This window comes from Arachis ipaensis, chromosome B7 (genome assembly GCF_059453495.1).
Source record: "Arachis ipaensis isolate K30076 ecotype BB chromosome B7, ASM5945349v1, whole genome shotgun sequence".
Classification (NCBI taxonomy): Eukaryota; Viridiplantae; Streptophyta; class Magnoliopsida; order Fabales; family Fabaceae; genus Arachis; species Arachis ipaensis.
The window spans coordinates 4,717,216-4,744,568 of NC_142442.1; the positions used below are offsets into that span (position 1 = coordinate 4,717,216).

The following is a 27,353-nucleotide window of genomic DNA, read 5'->3' on the forward strand; positions in this document are numbered from 1 at the left end:
TTAAAATGGTTTAATTATTCTGTTGGTTCCTATAGTTTCACGAAATTTTCAATTAAGTCCCTATACTTTTTTCCCTTTTAACTGAGTCTTTGTACCAATTTTTTTTTAATTGGGTCCCTACAGGTTTTTTCCTTTTATTTAGGTCCCTATACCAATTCTTTTTTTTAGTTGGGTCCCTATAAAATTAAGCCAATTACTACTAAGAAGGACTTAATTGAAAAAAAAATTTAGTATAGAGACTCAATTAAAAAGAAAAAAAATATAAGGACCTAATTGAAAATTTTACGAAACTATAGAGACCAACAGAGTAATTAAACTTAATAAAATTTAGCTATTAAATTAGTTATTATATATGAATATATTATTTTATTATATATTTATATATTTTTAATATGTATTTATATTTTTTTATTAAAACTTATGTGTATGTAAAAATATTATGTTATTATATTTATATATTATTTTATATATTTTAAATTGTATTTATTATATAAATTTTATATAAATAACTGATGTAGTAATTAATTTTTTATACATAAATAATATAGTTGTATTTAATGATAAATATTTTCTTTTTGTTTTTTAACACGTCAAACACTAATTCGTTGTGAATCAGAATTTAAGAATTCGTGATTAGCCAATAAATTATTATATACAAGTGTCATCGAACTCCAACAATTATTTAATCATATTAGTGAGTTATACACTTGATTAACCCAATTTGGTTTGCACATTTTCTACACATATAGTGGGGTTAGGTCATTTTTGGCCTATAAACCAAAACGTTCCTACCCCCACGCCCTAGACCTTACCAAAAGTTACCGGGATGAGAAACACCAACACGTTGCTACAAAATAAAACACCCTCTTCCCTTTTGGTGATTGATGTATCCTTGTTCCACACATGCCCTCTCCAAATTACAAAACACCCCTCCTTTTTACTATTATTATTTTTGTGTCTAATTATGCATCAAAATATGACAATTCACATAAATTTTATTGGATGTTAGAGTAAATTAATTATGTGTTATAATTGCATAAAATTATATAAATTTGAATATACTTTTTTTTTATATGTCGATCTACAATCTAAAATTTAGATTGTGTAATTAATTGATGATATTAAATATTTCACATGAACAATTCATAGAAATAATGTATCTCTTTTCACATCTACAATTTTATGATGATGATATCGTTTTACTTAAATAATAAATAGATAATTAAAACTAAAATAAGAAGGTGCTAATTTACCAACACCGTTTGATTGTCACGTGGACCTATCTCGTTGGTTAAAGAGTTAAAAAAATAAAAACGAAATGCCTAATTTTATTTATTTTTTTCACGTCATTATTATTAATGTGCCCTTTTTTGCGTGTCTCTGTAGAAAAAATAAAAAAATATAAATGAATAAAAATAAATTAGGGAAAAGGGGAAAAAAAGGACTTTGGTTTTTGTTTTCTCTCTCATTCGCCTTTCCATTCTTTCGTTCTTTCTTTCATCTTCACATCGTCGTCGATTAATCCAAATCCCTCGTCGTTTCACTCAAAATCGGAAGTTACCGCCGCCGCCGTCGCAACCGGCGATTCTCAGCCACTACCTCCGCCTCACCTGCCTCATTCTAAATCTCACTTTTTAGCGTTTACCTATAAACCGTAAACTGATTTTTTTGCTCTGTTCCTCCGTTTTCCCTTATTTCGATTTCCGCCACCGGCGATTTCGTTTCCGGTGAGTCTATTGTTCGGAGGAAGAGGTGCGCACGATTATTAACCTGCGCACCGTCGGTTCATCGCGGTTCCTTTCCTTTCGGAGCCGAATTCCATAGAACTCTGTTTCGCTCTCTGTTTGGTGAAAGGTTAGAGCTGCGCTTATTCTCTTTCCTTTAATCGCTCTGTGCTCGCTTTCGATTCGTTCATTGCGTAGTGATTCGCTTTCGGAAATTAGGTTTTCCGATTGTCGATTTAGGTTTGTTTTTTTTCCCTCTGGTTAGGGGTTTTAGCGATATGCTTCGTTGAATTTGCTTGTTGATCCGTTGGTTTCCCTGCCTTGATTCTTTTTTCCGTTGATTTTGGGAGATTAACTTGTTTTTGATTTGGTGTTGATGGTTTTGTGCATTGCAAGGGTGTGGGTTTTAGCTGAATTCAGTTTTGACCGTTAGACACTGGTTTGAAGCTGTGCTTACACTCGTTGCTGAATGGGAGAATTTGTGAACTTTCTTTGATGTTGACAGGATTGATTTCTGCCTATAATAAGTTCAATTGAGTTTGCTTTGCCAGCTTCAAAATTGAATTTGAACTTGCCTTCCCTCTTGCCAGTTGCTTGGTGGCAGGAGGTGTGTGGAAAACTAATAGCACAGAGAGTTTAACTCACTCATAAACCATTTGCTTGCAATGATTTTCAGCTAAACTGTAATTTGTTTTTAAAAACTGTGCACCTTATTAGTTCTGTGAAAAGAAGAAATGTTCTTAAAAATTGTTGTAATGCATTTTCTCTTTGTCCTTATTACCTCGTGTTTTCTCTTTTGTGTATTGAAATTAACTTGCATTATTTCTGTAGTATACCTATGTTATGACTGCGTGTATCTGCTCCAGCTGAGCATAATTCAAGACCCTACTAAACATTTATCACTATTCTCCAGGTTTTTGGGAGACATCATAAACAAAAGCATCAAGCAATATATAGGACTAATTTGTTTACTATGATTAATCACTTTCACTGCGACGGAGATTGAAGTTAAGAAAATTTAAGTTAGTTATACATCACAGGATGGCTTTCTTTAGGAATTTTCTAAATGATAATGTCTCCCATAGCGTCATTGAAGATAAAGACCAAGAACAGAATGCTGATAGAGTACATAGATCAGTAGGTAATGAGTGTGTGGATGCAACGTCTGGTGAGAAGGAATTTGATATGAACATGGAGGCACAATACCAGAGTGATGGTGAGCCAGATGGGGTTAATGGAATGCAAAATGAAGCAACAACTGATGATGGAGTTGGTGAGAGAGAATCAAACTTAGAGACTACTGGTAGTAAAACAGCTATGGTTGGAGAGTGGGGTTCAACATTTTTTCAGGACTGCCGGCCTATGTGCCCTCAGGATGGTTCTGACTCTGGGCAGGAATCGAAAAGTGGATCAGAATATAGAAATGAAGATGGCTCTGAAGAAAATTCGTTTGATGGAAGAGGGGACAGATTAGACTCAGAGGATGATGAAGGACAAAATGAAGCAGGAAAAGCTCCAAGAGGCCAGTCTGATGTTCCTGCTGAGGAGATGTTGTCTGATGAATACTATGAGCAGGATGGGGAGGAGCAGAGTGATTCGCTGCATTACAAGGGGGCACATAAAGCAAGCGGGTTGAATTCATGGCCTCAACGGATGTCCAACAATGCCAACAGCACTGGGCGTAGGAGGTCTAGAATTGTAGATGATGGCGAAGATGATGACGGTGATAATGATGATGATGACGGTGATGCTGATTATGAGGAGGAGGATGAAGGAGATGGTATGTTAGCACTGCATTTGTATAACAATTTTTTCTTAGAAGGAAATGCTGCACTTAAAATAATTTCTTGTCGTTGTTACTTATTATGGTTTGTTATATACCCATGATGCATTTTTAATATCTTTTTGTCACTTATTGCAGAAGATGACCCAGATGATGCAGACTTTGAGCCTGCAGCAGGTGGTCGTGCTGCAAACAAGGTGCTTTGTTTTTCTTTTTTCCTTTTTGTGTGTGCGGTCATTCTTGCTACCCAGTTCTAACATTTTTTTTAATTAATTAAATTTTCATATATCTTGTTCCTTTTGGGGGACAAAGGGTTTATATATGTTATTTTGAGGTAAAAAATTGCTGTACTATTAGCTTTGAAGTTAACATATGTTTTTGTTCTGGTGAATTTCTAACTTATTATGCTGAACTGCTATTCCAGGATAAAGATTGGGAAGGTGAAGGCTCTGATGAAGATGATGACAGTGATGTAAATCTAGATGTTTCAGACGATGATGATGATGACGACGATGACGATTCTTACTATGCCAAAAAACCTAAGGCAAGGCAAAGAGGTAAAGTTGGACGAAGCATAAAGTCTAGTAGAGATCGCAAAACATATGCTTCGTCTGGTCGACAGAGAAGAGTTAAATCTTTTGAAGATGAGGAATCAACAGCAGATGATTCTGACAGTGATAGTGATGAGGATTTCAAGAGCGTAAAGAAGAGAGGAGCTCATGTCCGCAAGAATAATGGTCGCTCTTCTGCAGCCAGTAGTTTATCTTTGCGCAACAGTGAGGTTCGCACGTCTAGTAGATCAGTTAGGAAGGTATCATATGTTGAAAGCGAAGAAAGTGAAGAAGCTGATGAAGGGAAGAAGAAAAAGTCACAGAAGGTACAGCCTACATTTGACATATTTGAACATGGTTTTTGTCTATCTGATGTCTGTATTGTACTGTTAAATCTTTAGGTGTTATTAATGTACTAAAATCAGCATTGCACTGTCAATGTGATATCCTAGAGGTTACTTTAAACATTTAGTAGAATATTGTGAGGAAGTTATATGCTTCTTTGGAAAGGAATTTTTTGCAGAATTTGTTTTTTTAATATAAATAGAAAAAGGTTTTATTAGATAGAAAATACAGAAACACAAGCCTTCATGAATAGGTGTATTTTGCATAAGAATATTGTGCAACAAATTAAAAACGATGATAAAATTTGCCTTATTTACTTAGAGCTTACAGTGTTGCGACAAATCTACAATTTGCTTGTTTAAAATTTATTTATGGAAGATTGAGTATTTTAAGGGGTGCAGTTTAGAAATTGATGCTTTTATCCCATTCATATTGCTTTTTAAGTGAAAAAGAATGAATCCTTATTGTGGTTTGAAGAGGGTTACTTTTGTTGGCTTATGAATTTGAATGTTTTGTCTATAGAGAATGGTTTTTGGCCACTTTGATAACTATCCACATTAGTAAAAATTCAATTGGGGAAAAGTATTTTTATTTTATTACATTTTTAAAATTTTTTTATTTGAGGCGTGGTGGTGGAGAGATCTCAATTGTTAGGTTTTGTTGGCATATTATGGAGCTTAGTGTAAAGTGGCCAATTTCATTTGTTGTGGCTTTCATGATGGAGATTTGTCATTTACGCACTATACCACTTTTCCAGAAGAATTGATAAATTGTATGTCAAGTGGGTATATATCTTTGTTGTGTGCTTCACCGGCCCTTGTAAAAAATCTAGTTAATTGTATCTATCAAAGGTTCGACATACTCTGATCTACCCATGATGATTGCTGGATGAAAAGAGTTTTTGGTTCTTGAGCAAACTTATTATCTCTTTTACATTACTATGATTTCACCCTACTTACTTTACACTCCTGAATTATCTATATTGGTGTGATCTTTTTTATAGCATGCACCTTCGATGAAATTTTTTATGACAAGCTATTTTAATGGGATATGACTAGATATCTGGAATCTATATGGTGTAAAAGTTCCCAATCTTTATATAAGATTCCCTCTCAGACATGCTGAGAGTTTGGAAAGTTATGCTTTATAGATAATTCCTTTGATTGGCTTTTGCTCTTGTATAGAGGAACGCTTATCCTCTATCTTGTAATTTCCTACTCTATTTAATGAAATTCTTCTTTTATATATACACAAAATTGGCATGATCTTTTAGAATATTTTTCAGGAAGAGATTGAAGAGGATGATGGTGACTCTATTGAAAAAGTGCTTTGGCATCAGCCGAAGGGCATGGCTGAAGATGCTCAAAGGAATAATAGATCAACAGAGCCTGTTTTGATGAATCACTTGTTTGAGTCTGAAATTGATTGGAGCGAGATGGAATTCTTGATAAAATGGAAGGGCCAGTCGCATTTGCACTGTCAGTGGAAGTCTTTTGCTGAGCTGCAAAATGTATGAAATTTTTTCCTATAGTTTATTTTGTATTCTCTATAGTTTTGGTTCTATTAATCCTTCATCTTTCAGCATTCTTCTTCTATTACTACCTTTTTTCTTTTCCGGTTGAAATGTAATGCATTCTATTTGTGTGATATTACAGCTTAGTGGTTTCAAGAAGGTTTTGAATTATACTAAGAAGATAATGGAGGACATTAGATACAGGAAGACAATCTCAAGAGAGGAGGTAATATTTGCAGGAGGATATTTTAAGATACTATTCAATTATTGTTAGGGCACTATAGATAGTCAGATACTGCAATACTACAAAATCTTTTGCGGAAATTTATTTAGGGAAGTAGTTTATTTTATAACTCCATGTTGTTGTTGGAAGGTTGCTTCTGGTACAGTTGCCTTACGGGTTATTCTTATAATACCATTATTAGCACGTTGTAGTGAAATCTTCTTTGTGGAAGGGTCTATTCACTGGATTGTGCGAAGTGGCCGATCATCCATTATAAATTATTCTTGCCCTTTAATGTTGTTTTCATTTTTACTTTTATTTTTTTCACCTTAATTTCTTCAATTTATTTCTTTTTTGTATCTGCAACATGAGAGAGGCGTCTTGCATCTGGCCTCATCAATAATTCGTTGAAGCATGTAGACAATCTTTTTTATCTTTTAAGCTGTTGGGTTGGGGGGTTAACTTATGAATGAGTTTTTATTTAATTATATTTATTTTTAAAAGTGTTGACATTGTATGTTAATCTGTGTTCTAGCTCCATATAGTTTTGATGAAATTTTAGATAGCAACTAGGAACTTATATTTTAACTTATCTTCTAAGATGTCTTTGTGCATGTGCTTTTATCCAGGATTTTCTCTTAACATTTCCGCAAATACAAAAACAGTTAATTCGGTATTTTGGGTCAGTGTTTACTTTTTAATGGCTTCTTGGCTCCAAATGCAGATTGAGGTCAATGACGTGAGTAAGGAGATGGATTTAGATATTATTAAACAAAACAGTCAGGTTTGCTTTCCTGCAGTTCATGATTGTTATTGCTTTTGTAATCCCTTTTACTTGTTATGTTTGAAATATTCTTACTTTGAGCTTTGGAATTTCAGGTGGAAAGAATAATTTCAGATAGGATCATTAAAGATAATGGTGGCAATGTTATTCCTGAATACTTGGTCAAGTGGCAAGGATTATCCTATGCTGAAGCGACCTGGTACATTATACTACTGATTTTGTAATGCTTTTTTTCCCAGTTAGTTTTATCTGCATCCAGTTTCTTCATAATAGAAAGGAGGAAGGATTAAAATCTATGCATCATTGGTGCATTTCTTTTTACAACTTCATACCCCTATTGCATATGGAGTTGCTTTTTACAGTTGAATGTGGTTTAACTGTTATTAGGTATATTTTCACACTTAATTTGGTTTTGCTCAACTGATATTAGGGAAAAGGACACTGATATTGCTTTTGCTCAACATGCTATTGATGAATATAAGGTATTTCTCTCTCTCTCTCTCTCTCTCTCTCTCTCTCTCTCTCTCTCTCTCTCTCTCTCTCTAGGGCTGGGTATGCAACTATACAGAAATTAGTGTGGCATGTGTATAAGGAGTGTGACACACATGTTGAATGTTGGAACGGTAAAAACTAAACATGACTTTGGATGGGTATGATATAGCATGGATATTGCGCAAGTTATGATTTTGATTAATTCAAACAATTATGTGGTATGCTATATGGAAATGGAATGGCGTGTTGGGCAGTAAAAGGTGGACATAAGCATAAACTTAGTGTGGCTGAGATGAGGATGCTTTAGGAGACGAGTTACTATACTCGAATGGATAGAATAAGGAAGGAGGACATAAGAGAGAAAGTCAAAGTGGTGACTATTATTGAAAAGATTCCATTCGTCATGGTATCAATACTTAGTAGCACATTTTTTGAGCCGGTAGATACTTTGCTGATACATAGCAATTGGTAGTGAAACATTGACATTGGAATCAGTGTGTGTGTTCCCTTTAACTTCTCGTTAGGGTATCCTTGTGACTCTAATGTTGGACATATCACCAAAATCTAAATGCTTACATCTGATGTTAAGTTGTATTGTGTATTTCTGCCACCAATCCCCTTAAAACTACTAAACTAGGCTGTTAATAATGCTTGGTGACTACATTAGTGGATGATATGTCCCGGGTAGAGTATTCTTGGTGTATCTTCTAATATAAAACCACCCACTGGTGTAAGGCTGGACGGTGGTTGGTTTTATTGTGTTGCTTGGATGTCTTATCAGTTGTCTGCTTGTATACTTTACTGTGTACTAAATTTTTTGTTCTATCATATTTGAACAGGCTCGTGAAGCTGCAATGTCTGTTCAAGGAAAGACGGTAGATTCCCAGCGCAAGAAGAGCAAATGTTAGTATCAATTGCTGTTTGCATGTTTCAGTATTTTCTGCCCTACTCTTCCATTTTTTTCCAATGGAACCCTTGGCATTTCAATTGATCCTTGCTTTACAGTTGGCATGGTTGTTTGCACAGTGCTGTTTATTTTCTTATCATTCAGCTAGTACATATCTTTTATCCTCCTTGATTTGTTGGAAAAAAAGCATCAGTAGTCTGGTAAAATTTTGCTAATTTTTCTATGTTATTGCATAGCTTCTCTTTGTAGTTCTGAAGACTACTATAGCTGAAAATCATTAGCATAATATAGCACAAAGCTGCTATAATTCCCCCCACGGCCCCACCCCCTCCTCAAAAAAAAAAATCACATATCACAGGAGCAGTATCAGACATGATTAGTCTCTGTTTTTTAGTTTGCATATGTAATTTTCAAGGATAATATTTTCTGTATTCTTTTATTAAGGCATGAGGTTGAGTGTTTGATTTTCCTATATTTGGTCACTTTTTGTTTCTTTTAGGTGTTATGTATTCCTTTGTTTTCCTGATGGAGTGTTGTTATTTATTATCATTATTAATAACAGTACAATTATATCATGTAATATTACCTCTCTAAATTCTGATTTTCGAACTTCTACTTTATGGATGAATTGTGTAGTAAGTCTGCGGAAGCTTGAGGAACAACCCGAATGGTTGAGGGGTGGAAAGCTCCGTGATTATCAGCTTGAGGGTCTGAATTTTCTTGTTAACAGGTTTGCATGTTTGTAGGTTTACATAGGATATGCTTGTCCTTTTTGCGTTCTGAATCTATCTATTCTATTTTGCAGCTGGAGAAATGATACGAATGTCATTTTAGCTGATGAAATGGGTCTTGGTAAAACTGTTCAGTCAGTTTCAATGCTTGGTTTTCTACAGGTACCGTATCTTCTCTGTTAGGTTACAAATACACTTGCAGAATGTTAAATTAATCCACTTGTTTCTTTATACAGAATGCCCAGCAAATCCATGGCCCTTTTCTTGTAGTTGTACCACTGTCTACTTTATCAAACTGGGCCAAAGAATTCAGGAAGTGGCTTCCTGATATGAATATCATTATATATGTTGGAACTCGTGCAAGTCGAGAGGTGAGGCATATATGTGTGAATTTTGGTTTATATGGGAATGAAGTATTATGTTCTGTCATATATGTTAGTATATTATAAGTAGATTTATCAGCCTGGCTAAGTATGCTAACTGCCAAGTGAGTAACATCAAAAGGAATCTTGCACTGACTTAGTTATGAACATTTTTATGTAGCTTATATTGTGAATTTTCTTGAATCTGCATGCTTCTGTGTTTTCGTCCTAGTATTTTTTATTATCTTGCTTGATGTTAGAGAAGATAAGTAAGCTATCTTTTATGTTGTATTACGGTGTTATTGTAATCAATCTTGATTTTTTCTGTGTTGTGATAGGTTTGTCAACAATATGAATTTTACAATGATAAAAAGCCTGGAAAACCTATTAAGTTCAATGCGCTGTTGACTACATATGAAGTAGTTTTGAAAGACAAGGTTGTTCTCTCCAAGATCAGATGGAGTTATCTGATGGTAGATGAGGCTCATAGACTAAAAAATAGTGAGGCGCAGCTATATACAACACTTTCAGTATGTAACTTCTCACTTAATGTTATTGTTAAGTAGTTCTTATGATACTGAGGTCCATCTCCTTCTTATGATGGTTTGTGTTTTCTATTATGTTTTAGGAATTTAGCACCAAGAACAAGTTACTTATCACTGGAACTCCTCTACAGAACAGTGTTGAAGAACTATGGTATTAATAACAGTTTCCTTTTATGTTATGCTTGTCGAAATGGAATTTTCGTTTTCCTGGATTTGTATGATTTATTGATGTTCATGTTCAGATAATTGTCAGAAAAATGTTGATTGCACATTATATTTAGATTATCCTTCAGCCAGTCAGATGCTTGATGCCTGATTAGCTGAGTCGTCCATGATTGTTGGTTTATTGTCATATCACGTCCACTTGTCTGGGTTGTTTTTTGCCTTTTCTTTTTCCCTTTTTTTTTTCCTAAGTAGGTTCTGTTATTTTGTTTGTAATTTCTTTTTTTCCTTCTTGTCTGGGTACTAATACCCTTCCCCTTATTCCTTGTTTATAGGGCTTTGCTGCACTTCCTTGATCCTGACAAGTTCAGTAGCAAGGATGATTTCGTACAGAACTATAAGAATCTGAGTTCTTTCAATGAGAATGAGGTATAAGTTGTCACCAATACCCTGATCTTTCATATTAATTATTTTTTCTGGTTTTGATATTACGCTTAGTGTAATTCACTGTTGATATATTACTTTATCATTAGCTTGCAAATCTTCATATGGAATTGAGGCCTCACATACTGCGAAGAGTTATCAAAGATGTCGAGAAATCGTTACCCCCTAAAATTGAACGTATCCTTAGGGTTGAAATGTCTCCTCTTCAGAAACAGTAAGTGGAAATTTTAGTTTGGGGAAGATTTTTGTGTTTGAAAGTTATTCCTGTAAGTTACCTTCTAAGTTTCTGCTGGTGTTTCCATTCTTGTAGGTATTATAAGTGGATTTTGGAGCGCAATTTTCATGATTTGAACAAAGGAGTTCGCGGGAATCAGGTTGTAATTCTTCTACTGATTCTATCACAGCAAAATTTGTAAATAAACCTACATTTATCCTAAATCCATTCTTAGCATTGATGTTTTAGATAGACTGGGCTGTAAAATGTCAGTACTGTCCTTGTTATAAATATTGTCTATATTCATTTTCATTTTTTTTAATATAATGCTTTTACTTGGATTTCATGTGTGGTTTCTTGATTCCATTCACCATTCATTCTTATAGGTAATAAGCTGAGCTGTTGGGGTTTCTTTTATTATTTAGAAGTTATATTTCTTTCATTTAATGAAAAATAGGTGGTGGATGGACATGCATTAACATTTACAGTGTGTCAATAAGATAAAATATCTTTCTTTTTAAACTGTAATACAATGCTATTGGAGTGGAAGAATCTAGAAAATGTTGATCTCTATATTGCCAGTTGAACTGAAAAATTTTCTTGTTTGTGTCCACTGTTGAATTGAGAGGATTGATTTTATATTGCATATATATACGTCTGAATATTTTTCTCCTTATCTTCATTACTAAATTCAGTTGTATTCTGTTTCTTCTATGTTTCAGGTTTCCCTTCTAAATATTGTAGTGGAATTAAAGAAATGCTGTAACCATCCCTTCCTGTTTGAAAGTGCTGACCATGGCTATGGTGGGGACTCTGGAAGTAGTGACAACAGTAAGCGAGAGAGAATTGTCTTTAGCAGTGGCAAGCTTGTCATACTTGACAAGCTACTTGTCAGATTGCATGAAACCAAGCATCGTGTTCTGATTTTCTCTCAGGTTTGTTTGTTGAAATTGATGTGGACTTGCTTGTTAGATGGCTTTCGGAAGCTTCTAGCTCACAATTTTACATTGTACTACTACTGTCGTTTATTACTGAGGTTGCACACACTCTTTTAAGTTCGGTTGAAATAATCGTAAAGGGTGAATCTAGTTTTAGGTGTTTTGGAGATTGTCTATTGTTGTTTACACATGCAATTTGTAAGACTGTAACTATCCTTTTTTGCTTTAATTTGCAAACATATATAAAATGCTTTAAGAATTGGTTCATCAATTACTGAGTTATCATAGGTGTAATGCAGATGGTCAGGATGTTGGATATACTCGCAGAGTATATGTCGTTACGCGGGTTTCAATTTCAGAGACTTGATGGCAGTACAAAAGCTGAGCTTCGTCAGCAGGCAATGGATCACTTTAATGCACCTGGAAGTGAGGATTTTTGTTTCCTCCTTTCAACACGTGCAGGAGGTCTGGGTATCAACCTTGCAACTGCAGATACTGTCATTATATTTGATTCAGATTGGAACCCTCAAAATGATCTGCAGGTAGATAACTCATCTGGTTCATTATTAATCAACAAAGAATAATGGGTACTTACAGATTGCTGCGTGTCTTACAGGCAATGAGTAGAGCTCATAGAATTGGCCAACAAGAAGTTGTGAACATATATAGATTTGTGACAAGCAAAAGTGTTGAGGAGGATATTTTGGAACGTGCCAAAAAGAAGATGGTATATTCAGAGCTATTGGATATCCAACTTTTATCTCGTCTTCTAAAATATCTTTGCTCCCTGACCTTTCAATTATATTTGCTTTTACGTGAATATCATATATCTGCCTGGTTATTGACAATGCCATATGGGTAACATTTTACATTTTCTTTTTCATGTGAATGTGTTCTATAGGTTCTTGACCACTTGGTCATACAAAAATTAAATGCAGAGGGTAGACTGGAGAAGAAAGAAGCAAAAAAAGGAGGATGCTTTTTTGACAAAGTAAGGGCATTGTGAAATCTTTCTACTTCTACCTATTTTTGTCACCCTCTATCAAGTCTTAGTACATAATTTTAAAAAATGAAACTACTGGTTGATACCATATTTGTATAAATTGTGGATTCAATTCAATTTTCGTTTTAGTTTGTATTTAATTACAATATCAATTGTTTTGTTTTTTACATGACAGAATGAGCTATCCAAAATATTACGATTTGGAGCAGAGGAGCTTTTTAAGGAAGAAAGAAATGACGAAGAAAGCAAGAAACGACTCTTAAGTTTGGATATAGATGAGATTCTTGAAAGAGCAGAGAAGGTTGAAGAGAAGGAAGCTGAGGGAGAACAAGGAAATGAATTATTAAGTGCATTTAAGGCAAGATATTTGGATGGGACTCTGGATATTTTTTTGCTCAACTTTCATATAATTCTTTTTGATTTCATAAAGGGTTAAAATCATTCTACAGGTTGGTAAATTGCTTAGGTATTTCAACTGTTTAATTTTCTTGTTTCCAGGTGGCCAATTTTTGTAACGATGAAGATGATGAAAGCTTTTGGAGTCGTTGGATTAAGCCCGATGCTATAGTCCAAGCAGAGGTTTGATCCTGTTCTTCTCCATGGATATATTTTTCTTCAAAAGAAATATGCTTCCTTTAAAAATGGGTTTATTTATTCTTTAGATGTTTCTTGTTGAGTTTTGAGGATTATATATACCTCCATGGTTATATTTTTCTATTTCCTTTTTTAGGATGCTCTTGCTCCGCGTTCTGCAAGGAATATTAAAAGCTATGCAGAGGATAATCAATCTGAAAGAAGTAATAAAAGAAAAAAGAAGGATCCTGAACCACCTGAACGAGCTCAGAAACGCCGGAAAGCAGAGTACTCAGCTCCTGCAGTACCAATGATTGATGGAGCATCTGCCCAAGTGAGAAATTGGTCATATGGGAATTTATCTAAAAGAGATGCACTCCGTTTTTCTCGTTCAGTAAGATTCAATGACTCAGTTTTCAATAATTTCTAAGCAAAGTCTGTTGCATTTGGTGTGCCCCAATGGTTGAGGACCCTCTTGTATTTACATGATAAGTATGTTGATAATTTTAAGCAGTTAAGGCAAATCAGTCTCATGCTAAAGAAATGGCTAGTTATACACTGTAGGATCATCAGTTAAACTTTATGCATTTCCACTGTAAAATGAGTGGAGGTAGGGCTGTAGGGGTGTAGATGCTCAGAAGGAAACTAGATTGCTGGAGCCTTTACTTGTCCTGAGGATATGATGATGTGAGGCTCGAATTTTTTACTTAGTAGCTTGTTGTGGCTGCTGGCGCCAAACTAAACTTTGGTCGGAGTTTGGGTAATGGGTAGTTATTTGCATGCAATTTAGCAGAGATAAAGCACATTCTATTTCCTGTGTGTGAATCTGAAACAATTGATGTTTGGTTTTCATTTCCTTCCATGAATTGTATAAGGAAGTCATTAAAATGCATCTGGAAAGTATCTGCCTTGTTTGTGTAGTTTGCTACACTTGTTTCATTGATGGTATTTTATATGATCACCTGTATTTGTTTCTTGACATCTATTGTAGCGGAGTATTTTGTTGGCATTTTGAAGTTGGGGTAGGGATGGGTTGTATGTCTTGTATGCTTGTAAGTGCTTGGCTATGTATCTGTCCGTCCTTGCTGTTTTTGTACATGTGTAATGTATGTGCTCCGTGTTAGTTTCTTTGCGCTTAATATTTTGTATGTTCTACCCAATAAAATGACCAGGTTATGAAATATGGGAATGAGAGCCAAATTGACTTGATTGTTGCTGAGGTTGGTGGTGCACTTGGAGCTGCTTCACTTGAAGCACAGTGTGAACTCTTCAATGCTCTAATTGAGGGTTGTACAGAGGCAGCAGAACTTGGCAGTCTGGATCCAAAGGTTGTTTATATATATTTTCTATACAAATTTATTTTATTTATTTATTTACCTAATTTCCTTTGATACTTATACCGTCTAGTATTGCAACCAGGGGCCTTTGCTGGATTTTTTCGGTGTCCCAGTGAAGGCGAATGATCTACTTGCCCGTGTCCAGCAACTTCAACTCCTAGCAAAGCGCATTAGTCGGTATGAAGATCCCATTCAACAGTTCCGTATTTTATCATATCTCAAGCCTTCAAACTGGTCGAAAGGTTGTGGATGGAACCAAAGTATGTCTATCCTCTGTAGTTTGTATTGTGCATTCCAATGGGTTACTTGTTTGTTGCTTTTGTTGACTCTATCTTGTTCATGGACAGTTGATGATGCAAGATTGCTTCTTGGAATACATTTTCATGGATTTGGTAATTGGGAAAAGATTAGATTAGATGAACGGCTTGGTCTTAACAAAAAAATTGCACCAGCAGAACTCCAACACCATGAAACTTTCTTGCCACGAGCTCCAAATTTGAGAGATCGCGCAAATGCCCTTTTGGAGCAGGTCTGCTATTTCTTCAATTATAATCTCAGCATTATGTTCTTTTGCTTTCTCTATATGCAGTATGTATAGCTGGAAAATCTTTTAAGGGATCTTAAACTTGTTCCTTTCATCTCTATATGCAGTATGCTCTTTTCCACTATCATTCTTTCTCTCAATTTCAGTAAATACTTGATGCTTGCATGCCCAATAATATAGGTTTATACTCGAAACAAATAAATAGGAGGCATAGAAGCAACACTTAGAGCAAGGAGGTCTTAATGGGATTGGAGGGCTGGAAAGTAGTGGCACGAGAATGGAATTTGGTTTAGGGGATTAGGGAATGAGTATAAAAGGAGGCATGTGGGGATGGAGATGGGGGGAAGGAGTGAAAGCATGGGACTGGCACGGTTTGAGTGTTGACTTGGAAGGGAGGAAAAACTTCTTTAAAGTGTGAATTGACTTTCTTTCTATTCATCAAATGTACTTTCTATGTATATAATCAAGTTGATAGTCTTTTCTTGTTTGTGTCTTTATAAGATCTCTTGAATCCTCTCCCTTTTCAATATTTATGACGTTGAATGTGCAGTGCTTTTCAGTTGTTTCTTTGGTAGTTTGGTTCTTCATTGTTGATTGATGCTTCAACTTATTCTGTAATCAATTTTATTGCTTGTGACCTGCTGTGATGTTTTCATTCTTCTTTCTGTCTAGGAACTTGCTGTTCTTGGTGTGAAAAATGCTAATACCAGGGCTGGACGGAAACCTTCCAAGAAAGAAAGAGAACATATGATGAACAACACGCCACTGTTGCGTGGGCAGGAGAAGAAGAAAATGGGTTCTGCTAAAGTCAATGTCCCAATGAGAAAGGATAGACCTCAGAGACCGCAGAAGGTTGAACCTATAGTAAAAGAGGAGGGCGAAATGTCAGATGACGAGGAAGTATATGAGCAGTTCAAGGAAGTAAAGTGGATGGAATGGTGTCAAGATGTGATGGTTGAAGAAATGAAAACTTTGAAACGGCTTCACAGGTTGCAGACAACCAGTGCAAATCTTCCAAAGGAAAAGGTATATCTTTAGCAGGATTACGTCTTTCCTCTTGTTATGTACATTTCAAATATGTTGTCTCTATTTACTTTTCGCCCATCAACTTTTAGGTGCTTTCAAAAATACGTAACTATTTACAACAACTTGGGCGAAGGATAGATGAAATTGTCATTGATCATGAAGAAGAGCCATATAAGCAAGATAGTAAGTTCTTTTTCCCTGTTGAAATTGAGTTTATTCATTTCAATGAGAAGATACTGTTCTTTGTATGTCTCTGGATCCTTTTTTTTTGCGCCTGGTCTCGTATTTCCCTCTTAAGGACAAGTATTGGCCTGTCTAGATCCCTATTAAAATTTATACTTTCTTGCCGATTTACAGGAATGACTGTTCGGCTGTGGAAATATGTCTCCACCTTTTCCCATCTTTCAGGGGAGAGGCTTCATCAAATATATTCCAAACTTAAACAGGAGCAACAAGATGAGGCAGGGGTTGGCCCCTCAAATGCCAATGGTTCAGCATCTCTTTCATTTGGCAGAAATGGAAACCCATTTGCTCACCAACTGGAGAGGCCAAGAAGATTCAAAAATGTTACAACCTACCAAATGCCAGAACCAGTTAATAGTACAGGGAAATCTGAGGCATGGAAACGAAGAAGAAGAGCTGAAAGTGAGGACCATTTCCAGGGTCAGCCACCACCTCAAAGAACCATGAGCAACGGTATTCGTGTCACTGATCCTAGTGCACTTGGTATCCTTGGTGCTGGACCATCTGACAAACGTTTTGCCGGTGAGAAACCGTTTAGGGCACAACCTGGTGGGGGCTTTCCTTCAAGGCAAGGCTTCTCTTCAGGTATAAAGTAGCTAGCTTTTTGGGTTCAATGTGGCTGGTTCTTTGAGTGTAGGCAGCTAGCTTTCACTCAACATGCACACAGCTTCAGCTATTGTATATTCTCTGGAATTTTTTTTCCACCCATGGGAATAAGAGCTTGCAGATCCATTTTTGGTGTCCTTTGGTGGGTCTGAGAAATATCCCAGCATATGGGATTTCCATCCTTGAAACACGTGGCTGAAGCCGATGAAGATCTGGCGCAAGATGAAATTGAGTCTTGCAGAGTTTCTTTGTTTTTCTACTTTCAGTTACTACCCTCTTGTGAAGATGAGCCAATCAAAGTGTTTAGAAAGCAAAAATCTTGAATAGAACAAAGAATATTACCCACTTGCTATAGACATACTTAGGAAAGTGTACATTGTCAGTTTTGCAATTTCATTGAACTTAACTGCTCACTCCATAAAGTATTTTAGTTGATGCCGACAGAAGTGTATTTGATTTTGTGGTAATTATTAAAATCTCAAGATTTTGTAGCTCTTTCAAGTGAATGAAAATTAAACTAGGCTTCTTCCCTAGTTGCTACTTTTCTCGCTTTTAGTCAGAGGGATTTTGGTGCTTTTCCTGTAATTCATAAAACGCATGTACCTAGGTGATTCGTAATACATGTTCCTCATGTCTAGCAAATTTCTGTTTCTGACTTTCTGTTGGATATTTTTTTCCCCCTGTTGGTCTGACAAGCTATCATCAAGGTAGTTGTTTTGCCGTAGGATACTGTGAACCTTGATTTGAGTTGCAAGCTTGTGAGTTGTGGACTTGTGGAATATATTATGTTGTAATATATTTAGAATACACATACTGATTGACTACAGGTAGTTGTTTGATGTTTAAGTTAATAGAATTTGACAGGAGGTATTGAAGTTAAAATGAATTGGTTTCTTGTTAAACATTGTTAGATTTGATAAATTAAAACTAGTTTTACCATAAAGTATTTGACAAAACTTATCCCCGTCCCTCTTTTTCCTCAGTTGCTGGAAATATTTTTTGCATTGTATAACTAATCCAACGTAGAATGTGATGCATCTCTTATATGTATAAATATTTCTTTATGAGAATTTAGACTCCATAGAAATTATTATCACTTCTATAAAGTACAAAGGAAAAAATCCTCTAAAGTTGTAAGAAAAATTGTAAAGTGATAAAATAAGAAGTTCACCATCAGTAAATTTGTAATTGTTACTATGTAAGAATTTTACTATCTTGATTTAAAGATGATTAGATTTTTATTTTTTATTTTTTTTACTTTATCAATTTTTTTTATTTCAGAAGAGTTTGATCCAATTACAATCAATATGTTGGTTAAAAAAAATCTCAAGATATATCAGGAGGAAGCGAAGCAAATTCTATACTGAAAATCGAAGCCACTTCACTTTCTGGGAGCAGAAAATGAACTGAACAATTAACATAAAGGACAAAGTTTAAGATGAGGGAAGAAAATAGAGACACTATTGTGAGTATTGATTATGAGGCAGTTCCGTGGTCACAGGTGGATCTTACATAAGCAGTCTCAAACTTGGGAGATAAAGCCAAACATTGAAAGGAAATCCATAAAATCACAAGACACATTGCTGTGTGGCCTCATTTCCTTCCACAGCACCACCCAAGTGTGGTTGACATGCTATTATCTCTTTATCTCTCATCTTGCTATCTCAGCCTCACACTTCATTGTTCCAAAATTCCAAGCTCTTTATATGTATAGAAATTTCACAACAGAGAAATGTTGTTTATATATATAATCAGACTTTTAACTGATATAAAAAGAGTTTAATTTTGATGCACTAAATAGTATAAAATATTTTATATGGTCATCCAATCACATATATTTTTTTGCTAATGTAATATTATATATAAAACTATTTTATATTGACACGTTATATTGGTGGGGATTTAAAATCCAAAAACTAAGAACATTACAACGTTATTTTGATAACTAATGTTTGAATAACTTTTTTCTCTCATTTCTTAATCTGTGCTTTATCCAATAAATCAAGGAACCTAAGTATATGTCTCAAGGCACATGAGCTTGGATGCCATGCCTTTATAGTTTGGACCAGTTTATCATGTGTTCAATAAAGTAGGTATAAATTTTCCAATATAAAAGTACTTTGCCTTCAATCGATATGCCAAACATATGATCATATCAAAGATTTAAATGATTGATTTGGTTTAATGAGTTTATCACTTCCCCGAAATGATGGGACGTGATTAATATTTAATAAACATGGTGCACTATATAGTTGGAAAAGTATAATAAATAAAAAAAATATCTATATATAATATATTATAACGTGCCAAACAAGATAAGATGAAAATCAAGCAACATAAATAGTTGTTACAAGAAAAAATATATGAAGAAAGAAGCAGTGAATTTGGACAAAAGAGAACAGATAAAGCATAGGAAGAGGGAGAGGCTGAAAACATATATGATGTGTCTTTCATGCGAGTGTAAATCCAAGCCAGAAACTGAGTATTCACATTCCTGGCCTCATGGTAGCAAAATCTTGTTCCCCCTTATCTGCCACGTGTGCAACTCAGTGGGTCCCACCCTTGCATTTGATTGGTTCTTCCGCTCTCTTACTTCATAAATATATTGTTATTGCAGTTTGCACTTTTGGTATGTAACATAAGCTTGTTACATGTTACATACTAACAAGGGAAGAAGAATTAGAAAAGAAGAAGAATTGCACGTCTTATTATCTTCCCTTAACCAAATTCCACACAACGAAGATCACTGAATATTCTTCCTTATCAAGGTACTCTTCTAAATTCTAACATGCTTGAATTATTGTTTTCATACTTCATACATGTTCATACTTTGATTAATATGGTTGAAGTTTGGTGAAATTCACTGGAAATCGCTTTTCTATTCGTGTTATGTTACCAAAATTCTAAAAATAGAAGAGAGTTTTGTTGAACTTCACTAAAGATTAGAAAAAGTGAGTGTAATTTTTTTTCCTTCTTCTAAAAACTGTTCCATGTGTTTATACATATGATTCTTTCTATGAATTTTGTTAAATATCTTGTCTCTGTCTCTGAATATGAGTTGCTGTCTCTGGTTTTGTTCATATTAATAGAAGATTGTGTCATGTGTTAGCTTTGTTATTGGTATGAAAGTTACAGCATGAAAGAAAATGAGAAAAAGAAGCTATTTTGTGATGTTCTTTCCACAGAATATATATTATGCTTTGTTTAATGTAAAACTTGGTGAGGATTCAAAGAGTTTTTTCAACTAAGATTTTCAGTTTCAGTTATCAATAAATGGTTTTATTATATAGGATTTTGTCCAAGGAATATGTGTTATGTCTATGTAATTTTGCTTTAATTTCAAGCAGCTTAATCCTATTAGCTTATGACCAACTATTCAAAAAGTTGCCAATACTTACAATTAAAATTTTTATAGGTGGTATCTTTTTGAAGGAAGAAGCCAAGAACGGCTTGAATTCTAAAGAAGGAAAAGATGGATTACGTTTACGCGCCAGGAAGAAACCATCTCTTTGTTCCAGGGCCTGTCAACATCCCTGAGCCGGTCATCCGGGCGATGAACCGAAACAACGAGGATTACCGTTCTCCGGCGATTCCTGCATTGACTAAAACCCTGCTTGAGGATGTCAAGAAGATTTTCAAGACTACTACTGGAGTCCCATTTCTCATCCCTACAACTGGTATTGTATAATAAATTTAGAACTACCCAAATTGTTCATAATAACCTATATTATCTATTTTTTCATCTAAAGGATTTTTATAGTTACCTTATTTGTACTCAGTTCTGCCTTGTATTACAAGAAAACAAAAACCAGTATGTTGACTTAGTATACAAGATAAAATAAGTACACAGAATATTTTTTTAGAGGATTTTACTTCTACGAAAACGTCTTTATTTGAAAATGGTATTGCGAATCGTTAAATGGTTCAATCAAACATATTCAGTTAAATTATCTAACAATTCGCAATACCATTCTTTACATGAACTCGTTTCGCAGAAGTAGCCACCATTTTTCTACAAAATAAGTATATAAAATAATTAATAAATGCTAACAAAAATTGTAATAATTCAAGCTCAGATTACTTATGCATTTGGAATCATGATTTGTGAATTGGAACCAAGTGAAACTTGACTGCTAAGTTATTGGATGAGATTGTAGAAAAACTAGTAGACGGATTATAATTAGGGTTCTTAAGAAGTAACGGTTGCGAAGCTTTGTTTCAGGTACCGGTGCATGGGAGAGTGCACTGACAAACACATTGTCTCCGGGGGATCGAATCGTATCATTCTTGATCGGGCAATTCAGCTTGCTGTGGATTGATCAGCAACAACGCCTCAACTTCGATGTTGATGTTGTCGAAAGCGAATGGGGCCAGGGTGCAAATCTTGATGTTCTGGAATCAAAGCTTGCTTCGGATACTTCTCACACTATAAAGGCAATTTGCATTGTCCACAATGAAACTGCAACTGGTGTCACCAATAACTTGGCCAAAGTTAGACAACTTCTTGGTAAGTCTTCAATCGAATCGAATTGAATTGAATTTGTATTAGGGTTTCATCCAAGGTGAAAAACTCGCGTGCAGTTATTTTTACGTGAAGCTGATAGTTAAGAACAATTAGATAGCGATTCTCAACTATCAACTCAACTGCATGCGAGTCTCCACCTTTATGCAATTGTGTGATCTTGTTTTGATTTTGTGTCTTGTATAAACTACATTTCTGAATATGAGAGATTTGAACGCCAACAATTATAATCATGAAAGATGTGATACTTATAAAAAATGTCTTAGTCCTACCATTTGTCAAAGTAATCTAATCTTTGAGGGATAATCAATTTACATTCTTTTTATGATTAGATTTGTCAGCGTTTGAGTCTTTCATAATCAGAAATGATAGTTTACTCATTTTGGTTTGCTCACACACTTGTTCTTCGATGGCACTGACAATGTATAATTGTGAGAATCAGATGACTACCAGCATCCAGCTCTGTTCCTTGTGGATGGAGTTTCTTCGATTTGTGCACTCGATTTCCGCATGGACGAATGGGGAATTGATGTGGCCTTGACTGGCTCCCAGAAAGCTCTTTCGCTTCCCACAGGGATGGGTATTGTGTGTGCAAGCCCCAAAGCACTTGAGGCTTCAAAGACTGCTAAATCAGTGAGAGTTTTCTTTGATTGGAAGGACTACTTGAAATTCTATCAGATGGGAACTTATTGGCCATACACTCCTTCCATTCAATTGTTGTATGGCCTCAGAGCAGCTCTTGATCTCATCTTTGAGGAAGGACTTGAAAATGTTATCATAAGGCATAAACGTTTAGGCAAAGCAACCAGGTGAGATCAGATATATTAAAAGACAGAGCCTAAATTACACTGACTTCTCAGCATCCATGGATTTTTCCATGTCATGTTTATAGATGAAGTTATTGTCACATTTTGCATACAAAGGTGTCAAATGTTTATATAGCTTAAATCCCAGCGAGATTAGTGTATCCTACTCATAAATATCTTTGAAAATTAGAAATATTGGTAGAGTTTTTGCTTTTGATCAAAGGTATGTAATAAGGACTCAATGTGGTAAATGCAGGCTTGCAGTAGAGGCATGGGGTTTGAAGAATTGCACCCAAAAGGAAGAGTGGGTCAGTGACACTGTGACTGCAGTTGTTGTTCCACCTGACATTGATAGCGCTGAAATAGTGAGAATTGCATGGAAGAGATACAACATGAATTTAGGATTGGGATTAAACAAAGTTGCTGGCAAGGTTTTCAGAATAGGACATCTTGGCAACTTGAATGAGGTAACATTTATTTTCTTATAACCAACATCATATTGCAAGACATTAGTACATGAAATTTAGAGACCTAGGCTTCATTTGGTAAAGCTTTTTGGAGAGTTGCATGCAAGCACCACGTTTTGTGTTTGATATTTAAAAATATCATTACTTATGCTCGTAGCTTTTAAGTTTGATTTATTGAACATAGGTGCTACGGCTTTTAGAAAGCTGTATTTCGAAAAGTAAAAGTTTTACCAAACCGACCTTTATTTATCATGTACTCTTTATCATGGAAGAGAAACTTTGATTCCAGAAATTCAGAAACTTCAGTTTATTGCTCACTCTATCTATTCTTTACTCTGTACTAAACTATGATAAATGTTTAACAAAAAATTTAGCACCTAAATAATAAATTCCAAATAAATGCCATACCATAAAAGATTCAACAAAGATTTTACATTGTCAAATTGCTAATTACTACATTGTTTCTACCTTTTCAAATGTTACATATTTCTTTTGAATCATATGTTGCAGTTGCAACTGTTGGGTTGTCTTGCTGGTGTGGAGATGATACTCAAAGATGTTGGTTATCCTGTGAAGCTTGGAAGTGGTGTTGGTGCTGCCAGTGCTTACTTACAGAACAATATTCCTCTGATCCCTTCCAGGATTTGATTGATTACAGAACCAGGCTACCTTAATTTCTTTTACTACTACTGTTCTTTTAATGCAAGGTACTTTCTGTAAGATATACATGTTATTGTGAGGCTGAAGAAGCTGAACATATATTGTGCTACTTTAAAATGCATTGCTTCTTTCATTGTCTTGTATATCAGAAACTACTACTAATACTACTTCATCTTATGATGATGACCTTGTTTTATGTACATTAAATTCATTATCATTTACTATGATGTCACCTTTGCATAAATATAGAAAGATATCATTAGTATAAGAGTTAAAGAATGTCACCTTAGAGGATGAAAGAGTATATGTATAATAATTTCTTAGCTAATTTTCTCTTTTTGCTCTGAATATACGTATAATGAAAGAATATATGACTTACAAAAATTGTTTTAATTCGTTAATACTTAGAGAAACCAAAATGATTCATACTTATACCTAACAAAAGTAAGCATTAATTACATTATATTTGTGAAAATAAACCCTGATAACTATCTTTAATTCTTTTTTTTTTAATGGGTTCTGATAAAACGTGCGATATTGTTTAAAAGAATAATTTTTTTTTTTCCAATATATTCAATTCATAGAAAATTTAGAAAATAAACATTTAAAAGTATACCAATGAGTTATAACTCAAATGACATAGTCTTCCCATATTCAATTAAAAGGTTGCGGGTTCGAGTCTCCTATCTTTGATAAAAAAAAAAAAAACATTTAAAAGTATGCCTGATATTTTCTACAATTGTCCTAAAGAGTAAAGACACTTGTTGGCAAGACCTTTTTTTTTTTTTTTTATTTCTGAAAAATAAGCACTTCAATTCAACCATTAACATCATTTGAGTGAGAGCATCTCAGTTTAGGGTCTAAAACGTATAAACCACAAATTTCAGGGTGTTAAATGCAATTATTTCTATTTTGCTGCTGTCGGCGCGGCTTCGCGCTTCGTGGTGTGAACTGTCTAGGAGCAGTGATTGGCGAAGCATAACAGTTTAGCTGTTTAGGGGACTATAACACAAAAAGCATTAAATTTAAGGAAATTAGTTGCAAATATTTTTATTTTGCTGCCGTCGAGTTTTTTCGTGGTAGCTTTGGCGCAACCATGATACATACAAGCTGCACTTTAATGCTATCATGATTCATGCCTTCTTTCACTATTTTTTTCGTGTCTAAACATGGAAAAAAAAAAAAAAAGCAAACTCACCTTTTTTTCACTATTTGAGAGTGTTGAATTTAGTTTAACTATTATTAAAAAGGAAAAAAAAAAAAAACCTACGCCATATTTAATTCAAATGTTTAATCAGTATATTTTAATTTTTAATTTTCTAAAGATTTTTGTTTTACCCCTTCCTCTTATTTTAACCAACTAACAAATATATATTGCTCTTTCTCTTTCATTTATCGATATTTTAATACGGAACAGGAAAAAAAGCACAAATAGTATTTTATATCTTCAATACTATACTTAGGAAATAAATACTTGCATAGTTGCATGTTGACACTTGAGTGCTATTCATCAATCAACGTATAGACACTAGTTTGTAATATTTTCTTGTGCTCCCTCCTTAGTTCTTTATTATTGCATATTTTTTAACTTCTACCTGTTGCACCGTATTTATTCATGTTCTATTTTTAGGATAAAGGAAAAACTTTTAATTTTCTACGATGTAACTGTGCTAAATTTTTCCAACTAACAATCTATGATAGAAAAACTAGAATGAACTAACCGTTGATCTTCATGTCCAAAAACCACAAAAAGCTATGCTCCCCTAGTTAGTTGTAATGATAAGAATTCAAGTGTAGGGAAGAGAGGTTGTTGGTAGTTCAAACTTTAAATTTGATTGTCCATAATGCATGCACTAAAAAGCTAATGATATTTTTATCTAATTTTAGTAATTTTATCTGAGTAATTAAGGTAAGTGTTTTTGTACAGATAGAAAAGGTGTAATATAAAAATAACTGAAGAAACTAAACATTATTGTTGATAACAGAATAATAGATTCAGGTGCAATAGATGTACACCGACTTGATATTCTGTACAAAATAACAAACTCGCTAATACAAGAATTGTTGTGCAAAAATAGTGTATTTGTTGAAAGAATCACAAACCAAGCTATCCAATGATTTCACTCCTACAACAAGAAAAAAACAATTTCTGCTGGTATCAAACTTCCCAGCTATGCCTAAACCATTTTCATTTTTATTAAATCTATATTTCCCAGACATCGATCTTTGCATTGTGATTGTTTAATTTCATAAGGTCTCTCTCAATTTACAAGCATGAATTTTCCTTCCATTTTGACGCAAAAGAACCATCAATTAAACAGTAGTAGTAGTAGTAGTCCATTTGAGCTTCTCCCAGATGATGTCATACTCATAATATTCAACAAAGTTCAAGATGCCAAAACCCTAATCAGCTGTTTCTCTTTCAACAAGCATCTTGCATCTATTGTCTACCAAACCAATATCATATCACTCTCATTCCTTGCCCCTCATCATTACTCATACCTTTCATCTCTTTCCTACTACAAAAGAAATGCTAGAAACATAAAAAGAAGATATAATAATTATAGGAAACTCACCAGTGCTGATTCCGTAGACTTGGTCAACTCTGCTGTCATCAATTTCCTAGCCACCAACCTCCTCGAAAGCGGAGGCGGCGACGACGAGTTCGACGATGATTCTCCCTCCCTGCGCCTCCAACCATTCCACCAAATCTCGCACCTCAACGTTGAGATATGTTCAGATCTGATCACAAGTTCCGACGATGTCTTCCGATGGAAAGCTAGATTTGGCAGCAAGATGAAGAGTTGGTCCTTGCTTTGCTGCTCAATGGTGCTTCAACGATTCGTGGTCGGTGATTGGTTGCCGGAATGGCCAAGAGCGATGGCGTACAACAGATTCCGATTCCGAGAGAATCGGATGAATTCGTGCTTCAAATCAGCGTTTGAGAGGTATGAGTTGGTAAAAGAGATGGCGGCGCAATTTCCGACGCTAAAGACGATGAAAGTGAGTGATGTGAATAAGGAAGGAATGTTAGCGATGACGGAGGAAGAGATGCGTGATATGAGGGGTTGTTCATCGTTGAAGGAAGAAGAAGAGAGTAATAATCTTTTGTTAGGGATGTGGTATGTGCCATTGTTGGAACTACCAATGGCGAATTGCACGTGGAAAGATGCAATGATGATTGTGATTCTTCCTGTGGAAAGTAAGGGTAGAGAGGTTGATTGCATATTTGACGGCAATGCGGAGGAGAAGATGATGTTCTCGGAGGCCATAAGAGAGATGCTCAAGCCAAACAAGGCTGACCACCGTGGCTGGAGATTGCAATCCGCTAAAATTCAATTCCGATGACCAACCTCATACACATCTAAGTGCTATCAAATCTCTCTTTATACTTATTTCTTTATGTATATACTAGCCACTCAAAACTACTTATTCATGGCCATTCATATGTTATTATGTTGTATATATTGTACATGTAGATACTTGTGTGTGTTTTTTTCAAGAGCAGCGAAAAAATTATTCATCATTCTTCAATAAGATTAATTATGACATGCTCACAAATGAATAAAAACACCCACAAAACTTAATTCTTGCAATTACAATTGTTTAATTTCTATACTCTTAAATGTTAATTACAGCAGTTTTATCAAGTAGCAAAGGATATAGAAAGGGGAGCAACAATTTTTATTTGTATACCTAACATTATTCATAATTTATCGTCAAATTAACTCCTATATATGTATGTTGTGCCACTAAAATTAAGTCATTAGAAATATCATAAATGATCACAAATATTTATAGGAAATTCATAGTTAAGCACCACATACATTTTATTTGCCAGTAAACAG

The 27,353-nt window shown here is 34.8% G+C and overlaps 3 protein-coding genes across 3 annotated transcripts; all 3 read left to right on the plus strand.

Annotated features, from left to right (window-relative positions):
• Positions 1-1,403: 1,403 nt before the first annotated feature.
• On the plus strand, positions 1,404-17,591 carry CHR5 (chromatin remodeling 5). The gene is made up of 31 exons (XM_088492899.1): positions 1,404-1,854; positions 2,638-3,504; positions 3,646-3,704; positions 3,932-4,384; positions 5,689-5,913; positions 6,059-6,142; positions 6,864-6,923; positions 7,019-7,122; positions 7,354-7,405; positions 8,255-8,318; positions 8,959-9,052; positions 9,128-9,215; positions 9,290-9,424; positions 9,754-9,945; positions 10,044-10,111; positions 10,458-10,551; positions 10,656-10,780; positions 10,877-10,940; positions 11,503-11,715; positions 12,018-12,260; positions 12,335-12,445; positions 12,620-12,709; positions 12,897-13,079; positions 13,220-13,300; positions 13,452-13,688; positions 14,467-14,622; positions 14,714-14,891; positions 14,979-15,160; positions 15,848-16,201; positions 16,291-16,384; positions 16,559-17,591. Exons 2-31 carry the CDS (start codon positions 2,766-2,768, stop codon positions 17,038-17,040), a joined length of 5,304 nt encoding a protein of 1,767 aa, XP_088349025.1. The 5' UTR covers positions 1,404-1,854; positions 2,638-2,765; the 3' UTR covers positions 17,041-17,591.
• Positions 17,592-19,415: 1,824 nt separating this feature from the next.
• Positions 19,416-23,732, plus strand: AGT (alanine:glyoxylate aminotransferase). Its single transcript, XM_016310390.3, has 7 exons — positions 19,416-19,555; positions 19,668-19,818; positions 20,466-20,727; positions 21,273-21,557; positions 22,015-22,381; positions 22,635-22,845; positions 23,356-23,732. The coding sequence occupies exons 3-7, from the start codon at positions 20,523-20,525 to the stop codon at positions 23,491-23,493; spliced, it is 1,206 nt and encodes a 401-aa protein (XP_016165876.1). The 5' UTR covers positions 19,416-19,555; positions 19,668-19,818; positions 20,466-20,522; the 3' UTR covers positions 23,494-23,732.
• Positions 23,733-25,779: 2,047 nt separating this feature from the next.
• On the plus strand, positions 25,780-26,853 carry LOC107606475 (F-box protein At4g18380-like). Its single transcript, XM_016308537.1, has one exon. It carries the CDS (start codon positions 25,780-25,782, stop codon positions 26,851-26,853), a length of 1,074 nt encoding a protein of 357 aa, XP_016164023.1.
• The last annotated feature ends 500 nt before the right edge of the window (positions 26,854-27,353 follow it).

Coding starts and splice junctions, on each gene's coding strand:
- AGT (XM_016310390.3), top strand. CDS start 20,523: ATGGATTACGTTTACGCGCCAGGAAGAAACCATCTCTTTGTTCCAGGG. Junction 20,728..21,272: donor ATTTCTCATCCCTACAACTG/GTATTGTATAAT, acceptor GCTTTGTTTCAG/GTACCGGTGCATGGGAGAGT. Junction 22,846..23,355: donor ATCTTGGCAACTTGAATGAG/GTAACATTTATT, acceptor CATATGTTGCAG/TTGCAACTGTTGGGTTGTCT.
- LOC107606475 (XM_016308537.1), top strand. CDS start 25,780: ATGAATTTTCCTTCCATTTTGACGCAAAAGAACCATCAATTAAACAGT.
- CHR5 (XM_088492899.1), top strand. CDS start 2,766: ATGGCTTTCTTTAGGAATTTTCTAAATGATAATGTCTCCCATAGCGTC. Junction 6,924..7,018: donor TTATTAAACAAAACAGTCAG/GTTTGCTTTCCT, acceptor TTGGAATTTCAG/GTGGAAAGAATAATTTCAGA. Junction 14,623..14,713: donor TTGGCAGTCTGGATCCAAAG/GTTGTTTATATA, acceptor TATTGCAACCAG/GGGCCTTTGCTGGATTTTTT.